Source organism: Glandiceps talaboti, chromosome 17 (genome assembly GCF_964340395.1).
Source record: "Glandiceps talaboti chromosome 17, keGlaTala1.1, whole genome shotgun sequence".
Lineage (NCBI taxonomy): Eukaryota > Metazoa > Hemichordata > Enteropneusta > Spengelidae > Glandiceps > Glandiceps talaboti.
In genome coordinates this window covers 10341742-10355546 of record NC_135565.1, presented here as the reverse complement: position 1 = coordinate 10355546, position 13805 = coordinate 10341742, and the positions used below count along the sequence as shown (strand labels likewise).

General features: G+C 36.4%; 1 protein-coding gene across 1 annotated transcript in view; it reads left to right on the top strand.

Moving 5' to 3' along the window:
* The window catches only part of LOC144448362 (paired box protein Pax-6-like), a 48497-nt gene extending 37021 nt beyond the window's left edge, over positions 1 to 11476 (top strand). The window contains exons 4-7 of the mRNA XM_078138583.1: positions 6706 to 6849; positions 8955 to 9037; positions 10443 to 10875; positions 11385 to 11476. Coding sequence (XP_077994709.1) covers positions 6706 to 6849; positions 8955 to 9037; positions 10443 to 10875; positions 11385 to 11476 — 752 coding nt within the window. The remainder of the gene's footprint in view (positions 1 to 6705; positions 6850 to 8954; positions 9038 to 10442; positions 10876 to 11384) is intronic.
* The last annotated feature ends 2329 nt before the right edge of the window (positions 11477 to 13805 follow it).

Here is a 13805-nt window from a genome sequence, read left to right as displayed (position 1 = left end):
ATTTTTTATGACACATACTAGTACACTACGTCATTAGGGGCGACATTGTTCTACTTTGATTAGAAAAGCGATAGTTGCTGGCATGAAAGCATCACCCACCTCCATGGTTGGGGTCAGTTGGGGGGTGAACGGAGTGGTGGGATGCAGAGTATGATGATACAGAATGTTTGTTATTTTATCGATCACTTTTAGGCACGTCCATCTCCCAACCCCACCCCCAACCCCCGCCCCACCTTGTCAATTCGATATGGACCCCGTCATTGCTTAAGATTGAAAAATGAGGGTTTTTTTAAAAAAAAAACATTTGACATACATTAAATCATATTTTAGGTAACTCTGCACTATCGTTGTTTGACCATAGTTTTATTTGTCTCACTAATACACCCATGCCAGACCAATGACGTCATCACCAACACATCACCGCCACCCCGTTCTCAACAATTGTAAGGGTCAACAATTCTACGTTTGTCCTCCTCAAAAATGTCATCATCATCATCATCATCATCATCATCATCATCATCATCAACAACAACAACAACAACAACAACAACAACAACAAAACAACAACAACAAAACATCGCAGTAGTAACGGATGTGTACTTGGTTGTCATTGGTTATCATTTGGGCACCTGCACAGACTGTACGTACCATTGGCTATTTCGTGGCTTGTTGAAACCATAGTAACGAGTAACGTCAGTAACAAAACATACGTATTTTCAATTTCACCACTGATTGACTGACTGCACACATTTAGATAGGTCTAAAAAGTATTGCAACGCTAAATCTACCAGCTAAGTTTGGGTCGTCAAAAACGTAAACTTTTCAATTATCGAAGTAATGATAGAGTGACTGTTTTTCCTAACCCGTCAAATCAGCGCCATTGTGCCGTGCTAATGTACCCACCTCTCCCCTGTTTATGTCTCCCCGGGCGTCGCCTGCAGCATGGAACCATTCCAGTGTTAACGAACGGTTTTTAAATCAATCGATTCATCGTAACTAATAGTACGCCATTTGCTAGCGTCTACTTTGACGGAAACTTTCTCTTCTCTCCCGCAAATCAAAGTTGACGTTTACGCGAAAAAGTTCTTCCAGCAAATTGAGTCCACAAATCAACTACTATAAAGAAGTGTTTTCAGAATAGGCGCTGAAGTTACTCGAGTGGAAATATTGGTTGAGACTTATTTTTTCCCTTTTTTGTTATGTTTCTTGCAAACTGAGTTTCACGTTGTTCTCCATTAACTATCAGACTTGCTTCATTTGCCGTGTTTAAGAGATGCTATTAGTTTTAGCTTCAAAAGTAGTAAAGAAAATGACAATTCCTGCACTTTATTCTGTTCCGTTTCCGTTTCCTTGCGTTCGTATAAATCCTAGCCAAGTGTAGTAATTTTTCAATTAACTATATACGAAGTATAACTTGGCAACGTCCTTTCATTTGCACGTCTCTCATAACTGGAATTCTCTCCTTATTCTGATCTCTACAAAGAACACTTTCACGGTGTGTCGTTTTTTATATATGAAAGACAAACCGTAGGATTATATTGTTGAAATGATTGACGGTTGTGTATGAACGAATCAGACGAGGTGTAACAAATATAACCAATACAGACATGACTGATTTTCGCTTTGAATAAAAAAAATAGCAAAGTTCTTCCTTTTAGAATTAATCAGTTTACTAATTCTGTTTATTTTTATCTTTTGGGAAACAAACTTTATCAATTTCAAAAAAAAGGTATCTGAAATCCAGTATTTATATAACAAACGCACAACGAGCGACACTTGAATGTTTAGTAGTAACGCCGGTTACAACTACTGCCGGCCTCAGACCAGTGTGACAATGTTTGATGTAACTTGACACTGTGAAATTTGCTGAGATTTGTTGTCGCTTTGTTCTAGCTGACAACATACTGACAGTAGATACAAAATAAATGCACTTGTTTGAATACTAAAGAAATTTGCTTGGTATTGAAAACCATATTGTAACAGTTATCGGAGAGTCTTTGAAAATACGGTAAATCACAGCAGAGAGTCACATAGCATCGAGAGGGGGTCGAGTAACGAGGGAAACCCTTTCACGGTCGGCTTGTTGGTATTATGAAATGGTATGAATACCATACGACGTACAACATTTGGAATATTGTCAAGTAATTGATTAGCGGTATAGAATCGGAAATATACGCAGTTTCAAATGAAGGGGGAGCGGGGCAAACAATTCTTCAACAAGTCGCAAGAAATCATATATAGCTGTTGTGATTCGTAATCGGTGTAGCTACAAAGTGAAAAGCTTCGATATCAACAGGTGCATGAAAATTCAGACCTTGAGTTTTAAACTCCGAGTTTAACGTTGTGAGCTTAGAGCATTCAGATATTCTATTTTAACGACTCTACCCATTTACGAGTTACCATTTTCTCAAAGCGTAGAACAACCAGGGTTGTCATCTCTGAATACTCCAGAACCCATTTCGGTAGAAAATAAACACTTTTCTATATTTTAACCAGGAACCCGACATTTGATAAATGAATTTACGGTCAAATAGAATCGAGGTAATCTAGCTAAGTTGAAATTTATATTTTTTTTAATTATACAACAAATTTGTTAAGGTACAATTTCTTTAAAATAATCAACCAAAATAACGTTAGAAGACGTTATTTTTTTAATTTTTTAAAAATTTGTTTCGATTTAGAATTTGGCGGGAAGTCTGGGTTTTTTGTTTTCCTGAGAGTGATCACGGCAGACGGTTTTCTAACATCTGTTATTCCGCACAATTTTGCTCATATCCAACCTTTTATACGACTATTAATTGGTGTAGGATCACGTCTGCAATATTATTGTAAGACTTAACGAACCAGGGCCACCTATTTTTACAATTCATTAAACCGGGCAGTGTGTTTATATCGGTCGGGCTAATGCCATTAGACCACGTATTGCTATACTGTGCAAAGCTCTACCCAGTTACAAAGACTCCCGGCTTATTTAACCTTTACGAGAAATTTAACGTTTTTCTCACTTCGTTAGCTCCTTTCAACACGGAAATTTACTTGATTTTCGATTTCATTTTTAATAAATAAGTAGAGATGATCACGTAGTGAGAAGAGGGACAGTCTATTTGTGGAACGAGTATCGATAGCTGTCTAACAACTCCCTCCCCGCACCACGTGACCAATTTAAGGACTCCTCCTAGACGCACACGACAACAATGATAGATACAAAAGGAAAAGAGATGAAAGTGGTTCTAGTCCTTTTGGAATTGCAAATAAAACTCGCCAAGATGTGTGTAATGAATGGACATTGCCCCGATGCTCTACGGCTACGTATCAGTTTTAAAATGGTTTACAAATTAGTTATCTATCTGTTAGCTGATTGGTTGATCATAACACTCTAATTCGGAGTAAAATACGTATTAATAGAGAAACAGAGAAGATAGGTTTGTGTGCATGCGGCGTATAATTGCATCTATGAGGAGAAATGAAGCGTTGGACATCGCACTAACACAGTCCCATGCCGCCAATTACGATACGTCATGTCTAATGACAAAGTTTAATTCGCCACTCTCAGTAACGGTGTGTACAGTATAAGGCGCGCACTTTCCTCCACATTTATGACTGAGAAGTCAATTTTCCCTCTATACCGTATTTACTTTGGATCAAATTGCCTATTTTCTGCGAGTATGACTACGGTGCTTGCTAGAGTTTTTTTTGTCAACGTTATGGATCCGACGTATTGAGTAGGTGGGTGTGTTTGTATGTATGTGAAAAATTGATGACTAAAGTATACTGGTAGAGTTATAGCACCTATACTATACTGTACATTTGTACATATTATTGGACCTATAAGATTATGTAAACTATAGAGCATATATACATTTATGTAAACTATAGAGCATATATACATCTATGTAAACTATAGGGCACATACATCTATATAAACTATAGAGCATATATACATCTATGTAAACTATAGGGCACATATACATTTATGTAAACTATAGGGCACATATACATTTATGTAAACTATAGGGCATGTATACATCTATGTAAACTATAGGGCACATACATCTATGTAAACTATAGGGCACATATACATCAGTATGTAAACTATAGGGCACATACATCTATGTAAACTGTATGGCACATATATACCTATGTAAACTATAGGGTACATATACATCTGTATGTAAACTATAGGGCACATACATCTATGTAAACTATAGGGCACATATTTTATGTTAGCTATGGGATCTATAATGTTAACTTATACACATTCGTTAATTATAGGGCCTATATATTTACAGACTAAATATTTAGTTGAGGTGTTATTCGTTAATTAATTGTTATATCTGAAACAATTACTACACTCAACCTGGTCACCGTAGACTCACGTAGTATACAGGTGACGTCATTTTCTGCTAAATTTCACTTCTAAACGTATGGCTATTATTCACAGCAATTTGAATTTCGCAAATCTTTTCCTTTGATCCTCTCTCACACGATTGTCACGTCCTGAGGAGGGTGTCACGTGACTTCAGCTGTTGGTTGATCGACTTCTGTGGTGTTTGTCCAACGCGCTATAATGTACCCAATTTGATTTTAAGCCACGTGTCAAACGAACTGTCTTCTCATCGTCGAGAAATTCTACTTAAAACTAAATTTTGTTAAAAAGGTGAAAGTTTGTTAAAGTGAGCGAACGCAGACAACGATAAGTATTTGCACATGCGCAGTACAACTACTTTGTTTTGTATTCTTTGCGCTCAGGACTTGATAAAGCAATCTCTTGTTCGTGTTTATATCAGCGCCAATTCAGCATACCGAGAAAAAATATATACATATATATATCACGGCGAGCAAATATTTCACGGGATATATCACTCTGACATGGTATCTTTAGTAAATCTCATTGACAGCATGTAGGTTTCGTATACATGTGTCCATTTCAGTCTGGTAATCGCCTTGGAAAGCGTGAACAATGTGATTATGTGTGCTAACTTTTCCGTAAGCACTACAGTGATATGAACCGAATTGAACAAGATAAGCGAGTTTGTGCTTGCCAAACAAGGTGGAAACGATGCTACACAAACGACATACCTCAACGTTCCCCCTCGCAGCTAATCGAAAAATAAACACCACACTAGCTAGTTAATACTACTACTACTGCTGTTGTTGTGTGTTGCTTCGTTTGTCATATTTTTAAGTCGAACCTTATCGCTTAGCAACCTACGTCAATTAATGACGGACATTTTACTTGATAATGACGTGTTTTTGCAAATTTTTTTACATAAGATGTATCAGTTTTAAATGTAAAAATTAAATTGGACAAAATCACGATTTTCTTGTCAGTTATCGGGTTGGCATATTTTTTTTGACACATTCATGATGACGTCAGCACTGCTTGGTCATTACCGACAGTTTTATCGATCAATGCATTATTTAGATATTACATCAAAATTGTTCTGCACAATGTAATAACAAACCGTTTAAGCTTTAGTTCGGGGTTATTGCAAATACTCTTCTTCTTCGCACTGCGTTATTTACAATCTTGTCAAACATAATTATCTCAACTGGTGCGCAGACAGAGATGACACCAACAGTGAGCGGTCAATGCAGAGTTACCGTAAAACGGTATATTTCTTATCGTAAAACGGTATATTACTTATCGTAAAACGGTATATTACTTATCTCTTTCCGGTCACCTGTTGCAAGGCAACGCTCTTTTTAAACTGCAGCCATGTTTGATTTGTCCCAAAACTGTACAAATATAATGTAAATAACAAAAAAAAAACTTTTTGTCAATAAATTATTCAATGACGAATATATAATTTTATAAGCATATCGTTTTATATCACGTGACTTGGACTTTGCAAATTATGCAAAACAAAAGTTGTCAAGGGTTGACATCTCACTGCTATCTTCTACAAATATTGCATGACCATGAGGGCGCTAGGTGCCAATCAGTACCCCCAGGGGACTGTGAGGTACTAGCTATTTCCTACGGGCGAGGCTACAAACAAGCCTGTGTCCCCGGGGGAAATAGTCTTAACCACACAGTTTGGAGAGAGATGAGAATTTTTGACAAGTATATTGAAATTATTTTGTCGAATACTAATCACGATAAACTGTATTAAAAACAAATTCGTGTACACATGATTTCAAATAATGCAAATGCACAGCATTGTGGTAAACTAGTTTACACCACGTGACTTCTGCTAGACCAATGAGCAATAGTTTACTGATTGCGCTTCAATACTACTAGATGGATGCCACACTACTTTGCATAAAGACGCCATTTTGTTTTAAACTCACTGTATCACCCAATACTTTGCCATATAAAACGTTCTTCTTGGTTCTTTAGAAATTTTCATGACTGTAGAAATTTGCTTGTTTACCATCTTATTTTTGAGGAAGTCACCAATCTTCTGTCCAATAGCGTTAACTCAGTGTGTGGTGGCCATTTTGAAGTATAAAGTTGATAGATTTTGGGGTCCTGATTTTTATGATTTTAGGTCTGGTGGGCTTGAATTATTTTGAACAAACACAACAACAACAACAACAACAACAACAACAATAATAATAATAATAATTGAATATTTATTTCTGAAACAGGTACAAACAGTTTTTGTTTCCGTAGGAGAAAGTAAGAACAAATGTGTACGACTTTTTTTTATTTATTTGGCATAATTTATACTCATGGTATATTTTCTTTTCATTTCACAGACGCTGGTGAACACAGTGATACTAAAGACGGCACTGATATGAGCGGAGATGACGATGAAGCTAGCGCTCGTCTGAGACTGAAACGTAAGCTGCAGAGAAACCGTACTTCTTTCACCCAATATCAAATTGAAACGCTCGAGAAAGGTAGACTATGGCTCCAAATGTGTTTTCTGTCTGTACATTATTACCTCTATGATCTTCCAAAATTTCAAGTCAAACAACGCTCTCTGTTGTAAATGGTGTTACGGTAATTGGGATCCTTTAGTACACTTTTCCTCCTTAAAGTTTTCTTCAAGTTAACAAACAAAAATGGTGTTAATTGGTTTAAACTGGTTAAAACTGGTTAAAACTGGTGTAGGTCAGACTAGTGCCACTTAATTGCATATTCACAATCACACGATGCCTTTCTTCTATTGTTATTCTGATCTGACGGCGATCATCTGGTTACTTAGAGACCCCTCCAATAAGAGAGAGAGAGAGAGAGAGAGAGAGAGAGAGAGAGAGAGAGAGAGAGAGAGAGGGGGGGGGGGGGGAGAGAATTCGCCAATATCGTTGAATTTGCCAATATTGTTGCCTTTACAATGTTCAAAATGTCTTCATTTAAGACATAAACTATATTGCTGGCGATTCTCTTTCGTCAAAATAGTGCCTCTTACTTGTGCATGTGTTGCCAGTGAAAATGAAAAATAACACAGCAATTGACAAATACCCGAAAGGTGTGTTTTTCTATGGGGGAAAAGCTAAGCCGCCATATTGAACCGAGTCAAGAAAAACAAACGACCGTTACTCCAGTTTCTCTGAATGTATTCACTAAAGAAACAAAATCCTAACAAATGTAGAGCTTGTGGCAACAAAGTTGAGATGGGAGTCTCTTCTAAACACCATGAACAACAGGACTGCTTAAGTTTCTAATAATAAGCAGTGTCTTACGGTGAATGCAACTGAGAGCCATTGAAAACCCCTTAGGCTATGGTGTCCAGTTCACAACTAGGGTGGATATTTCTGTTTATTCGGCCATATTGAAACAAGTACTCCATCATTTTAAAGTAGCAGTCTACGTTTAGTTAGAGTAGTGTATAATTTTTTTTACGAATTACAGTATTTTCAACAAAATACAACTTCCTGGATAATTATTATCAATAACCTTGACGTTTGAGTGAAAATTCATTAAAATTCCGGTTGATTTTTGGAACGAGGCCGCGCACCCAGTGTATAGATATTGTTTTAGTTCAATTCTTAAAACTAAAATTCGTGCGGTTCCGACCAATTTGGATATTTTCCCAAGATTCTCTCTAAATCATTTAGAAATATCGATTAAAGTTTTTTTAATTAAACTCTTTGAAAGCTTCACACACCGGGAAAGGAAATAGTTGTTCGACTTCATCCGATATGACAATGTTATTCCAAATTTCAAACTGTAAAGCCATGATAACCGAGTGCAGCAAAAAGGTCGGTTTTAACAATTCGTTGTTCCCGAATACCGTGTGAAAGGCTAGGATTGAAAAATCTATTTTGAGTTTAGCTAGATCAAATTGCCTTTACGACTATTCACATAGTGCGTGGCTTACCCCAGCTATTACACACAGTAATTGTGTTTGCTTTGCCTATTTTGGTGGAAATTGCCGCCGGTGTGTAGATAGACACTAAACAAAAACAAACTTCGTGGGAAAGAAAGAAAAAATATCAATTTTCCCACTCCGGTGACTTTTAATCTGACGAATTTGGTATGACACCATTGTAAATAAATGCTCATTGTCAGATCAATTCTATTCTGAATCATTGAAAAAAAAATTAAACTCGATATCAGCTGACGTGTCCAGGTTTGATGGTGAATGTTTCATCGGAATGTCATTACTAAGACTAGAAGGAACACAAAATTAATTTACGAAATAAACATTAAATGGTATTTCATTTGAACGTCAAAAAATATTTGAACAAAAATCTATTTTATTTGAGCGTGAAAACAAATTAGATTTTTTTAAAAATGCGATGGTCGTCTGAATTTCCTGTGTATATACTTCAATCGTTCAAGTTATAGACGGCAATACCCAGTAATATAAGGTCTATAATTCTATCTATTCTACTAACCATAGTCCAAAATATAACATAACACAAACTAGATGCATAACAACATTTTGATAAATTCATCTATGATTTCTCATCGATTTACTTCTTCTTTTTTTTACATTTATGAAAATGATTTTATCGCATATTTTACAGAAATCCCAATCTTTTATTAATTTCTGTAGAATTCGAACGAACACATTATCCAGACGTATTTGCAAGGGAACGGCTTGCACAGAAAATTGACCTACCAGAAGCAAGAATTCAGGTGAGTTAGCTGACGTGATGTTCACGTGGTTATACTACACGTGATATCTCATTTCAACACTTCATTTGCCCACATGGTGCTCACGTGGTGTTCACGTGGTGAGACTATCCATAATATCTAAATTTCAACAATTCATTTGTCGAGGATGGCAACTGAAGACTTTCTTAATTCTTGTTGTTCCTCTCAATGTTTGCTAATTATATGACAATCAAATAATTATTTAAGTATTTTTATCATCGTATTTCTGTCGTAATGTTTAAAATGTCAACGGTTTGACCGTTTGGCGTCTAAGATTCCAAAGTGAAGAGGCAACAATGGGGTGTATTTATAACAGGTCCCCAATATTTAGCTCTATAGTTTGCTTAAAGTGGCCATATGGATGAGGTTTTGGTATTTATTTTAGATTTTTCATTTATAAAATAAGTTTATCATAGCTTCCTACTTGAAAAATCAATGTGAAACAACATTGACCAAGTCTGTATTTGTAACTCATTATATTACAAATACTAAAAGATGTGTACACTAGTTTGTTGTTGTACGTACAATAACAAACATTATGCACTTTCGTTAATCTTTCGCAATTTTTGGAGTTACAAACAAGAATTTGGCTTTATGTTGTTTCACATTGATTTTTTCAAGTAGGAAGTCATGATAAAATTGTTTTATAAATTAAAAAAATCCATAATAAATAGAAAAATCCGATCCATATAATGAACATTAAGTATTCATGTATAAATACGAAAGATCACTGTTCAGATACCACCATTGTCAGTCTGTGCAATACAACAGTTTCTAGTCTCGTTTCTCCAAACTCTCGTACGGGCTAGTCTCGTAGGCAGAGCCCCCAGCGGCGAGAGTCTAGGTAACCGAGACTACTATTACACGTCACCGGACGTTAGTTTACACGCAAGAAAACATCGTCTGGCTTTTCAAAAATCTTACAAAATTTTATTGATAATTTGCTACATTTACTTTGCATGAAATATCGTTATCTTTGGCGATCTTTGTCATATAATAAGTTTATACAATGCAATAACGTATAATTCATTCATAGGTTGCGTGAAAATAATAACTAGTTGTTAGCTCCCGCAAGCAAATTAAAAATTTAATAATTGTGCCTAATTATTTGTTTCGAGCCAGACATAAAATGTAGCGATGTTAGTTAGGATTTCTGTCTCACCATGGCAACCATTTGTTTCATGATATTACTATTGTATTTGTGACGTCACCATTATCAATTATCACTTCTAAAAATAACTAATGTCGCTATTATAATTTTTTGCAATATTTAGTAGTTCTAAGTTTAAGAGGTGGTGGTTCTATTTGATAACTTATATTTGTTCTTGTGAGGGAATCATATATTACGCAGAGACTGAGAATTAATTTATTAATGTTCGCATCATAGGTATGGTTTTCAAATCGTCGAGCTAAGTGGCGAAGGGAAGAAAAACTTCGTAACCAACGACGACAGATGACAAGCGTCCCTACGTCTTCCAGCCATCTACCAATCAACAGCAGCTTTACTAACAGCGTTTATCAACCCATTCCTCAGCCCACCGCACCTATGGTACCACGAACTGCCGATTCATACAGTGCACTACCCCCTGTGCCAAGCTTCTCAATGGCAGCACCACCCAATCTCAGCGGGCATACGAGGGACTCGTCCACCTATTCATGTATGATACCACCGGGGGCAAGAAGTTATGAACATCTCAGTCTGGGTTACACAGGCAGTTCGTCGCATTCTATTTCGTCAATATCAAGCTCCCATCAACAAGTGCAGAGTCACGTTAATAGTGCATGTGTGGGCAATCCAACCCCAGGATCAGCATATGGCGGTAAGGAGGATTTTTGTCTGTCTGGTCTTCCGAGGTATAACAATGTGGATTCCAGATTCCAAACGAAATATCAGTGAAATATGAATATTGACGGAAATATAAATATTGCCGTAAAAGAGACATATGCTTTGCCATAAAAGATACACAGGTATTGTCGTAAAAAGAGATGTACTAACCATCTCCGTAAACAGAGGCACAAGTATTACCGTAAAAGAGACATAAGTGCTACTGTAAGAAGTTAGATTTTTTGTAAAGTTATCGTTTGATGGAAAATTGTGTTTTTCTGTATTGTTTAGATAATTTGTCTCTATGACTGAATGACTCTAGGTGTTAACCGTTTCGTTTTCTATTTGTTTGTTTGTTTTTTGTCTGTCTGTCTGTCTGTTTGTTTGTTTGTTTGTTTGTTTGTTTGTTTGTTTGTTTTTTGTCATAGTCAGTATTTCATCTTGCCTGGCTGTGTATACTCACTCACTAACTATGCCTTTTTTTACCATTCTTCATTCTTTTAGGGTTAATATCTCCCGGTGTGTCTGTGCCAGTGCAGGTCCCAGCCAGTATCGCCGACTCTCACACTTCGCAATACTGGCCGAGAATACAATAAAATACATTTGTTTTGCGTACGATTTTCAATCCACCGAATTTTTAGGGAAAAAAGAGATTATTTGGAAAGTTATTGACGCTTAGACTACGTGGAGGAAGTCTCCCATAGGATAATACTACATACAACAAGGCAATAAATGTAGTCTTTACTGTGGTGTGTGATGCCCGGATGAACAGTACCCCACCAACACATCAATCTATGCGGAGAATTTTTTTGAACTTTGAACTTTGAACCGTACACGATGAACTTATATCCAGGCACCTTATTCTTCATGAACAATCTTATTAGAAGAAACACCATCCTCAGTAACCATGGCAACAAAGTTGCACATCGATTAACCAGGCTAAAGTAACTTGGAGGTTATTGTGTTTTCTCTGTCTATTTTTTTTCGTCAGAGGAAACATCTTTGTAAAGAGACGTTTAAAAAAAACTTTATACAATGTTTAGAACAGCTGATATGTTTAGACAATCAATGGTATATAATTTGTTCAGACACTATCAATATTCAAGTATCGCGAAAGTTATGTGTACTTTCGTTACGAGGATACTTCAAGACTGCTGACCTCCCCCATAAGGTGAATGGAATCACCCATCGGATTTCCCCCAATGGACAACTTGAAAGCATTATTTGGACACCGTAATGTATTGACGCAATTAGATAGACTTTAATTTTTGAAGAATCTATAGAGTGTTGTATATTTCATTTCTCCGTTAACGTGCTTTTGTTAAACTGTTTCTTATTGGTTACCTACAAATTTGCATTTGAGGTAGCAAAGAGCATTTCTCATTGGTTCTCTGCAAGTCTATTTTTTTGTCAAAGAATAGTTCTTATTGGTTGCCTACAAATTTGCATTTGTAGCAAAGAGCAGTTCTCATTGGTTCTCTGCAAGTCTATTTTTGTCAAATTTGCATTTGCAGCAAAGAACATTTCTCATTGGTTCTCTGCAAGTCTATTTTTTTGTCAAAGACTAGTTCTTATTGGTTGCCTACAAATTTGCATTTGTAGCAAAGAGCAGTTCTCATTGGTTGTCTGCAAGTCTATTTTTGTCAAATTTGCATTTGCAGCAAAGAACAGTTCTCATTGGTTGTCTGCAAGTCTATTTTTTTGTCAAAGAATAGTTCTTATTGGTTGCCTACAAATTTGCATTTGTAGCAAAGAGCAGTTCTCATTGGTTGTCTGCAAGTCTATTTTTCTCAAAGAATGGTTCTTATTGGTTGCCTATAAACTTGCATTTGTAGCAAAGATTATTTCTCATTACTTGTTTGCAAGTTTGCAATCGTATCAAAGGACGTTCCTAATTGGTTGCCTACAAATTTGCATTTACGACAAACGACATTTTCCATTGGTTACAGTTGTGTCTCAGTATGATTCTTATTGGTTGTTTACAAGACATCAATTTCCATACAAATTACCGTCATGTACTGTTTATTGACTGTTAAAGTTGACGACACAAACCAACGTTCATCGATTTTATAATATTTTGTAGGCAACACAATTTTTCTTCCTGGCTTGTGAAACTAATTCCAAGGGCAAGGTATGGCTTTGAAAACCATTACTTTTCTGAATAACCAAAACTTCCGGTAAAATTATTGTCTGTAAGTCTCGGTAAAATGTTATCATAATTTTGTCTTCGTGTCTACGTCACCTCATAGCTGTACACTAGTTTGTCAGTTTTTGGTTACAAGTTGTGCATATGGCCGAAATACATACGTACACTTTTAGACCACATTGTCTGCGATCAATAACTCAACGTATCAGGGTATACATGGCACGATTACATACCACCCTTACTAGGGTATATAACACCAGAACAGCATCGCCCGTACCAAGGCACAAGTACTTAATTCGAACAATAATTTATTCATGTAATGCTCTGACTTCACAGGTTCTTCTGCTGGCGGCTCTACACCTTTTCGCCAGACGAGGGCGCCATTCAATACTTCTCACAAGATAACCTGTCAGAGCTAACAGTACATTCGCATTAAGTCCAGTCGTACTCATATGTTCAAACCAAACTTTGTTGAGATAAAAAAAATCCTTCCACCTTCATTTTTTTGTCTGCCATAATAAATAACAGAATACGGACATGCCTACATAAACAATATAGACTATAAAATACATGACATTTCGTCTTTCTTCCTACTGTAATGTGATAGTTGTGTTGCATTTGTAACTTGGTTATTTGCTGTAAAACAGCAAAATGCACAGAGTACACTCATTTCAAACGTTATTTTTTGTTTTAAATAAGGAGTCCGTTGGTCCGCTGATTTAACTAGTGGTCCAGTAGGTCCGCTGACGAGTCATATTCTATCCTATCCTTTAGAACCG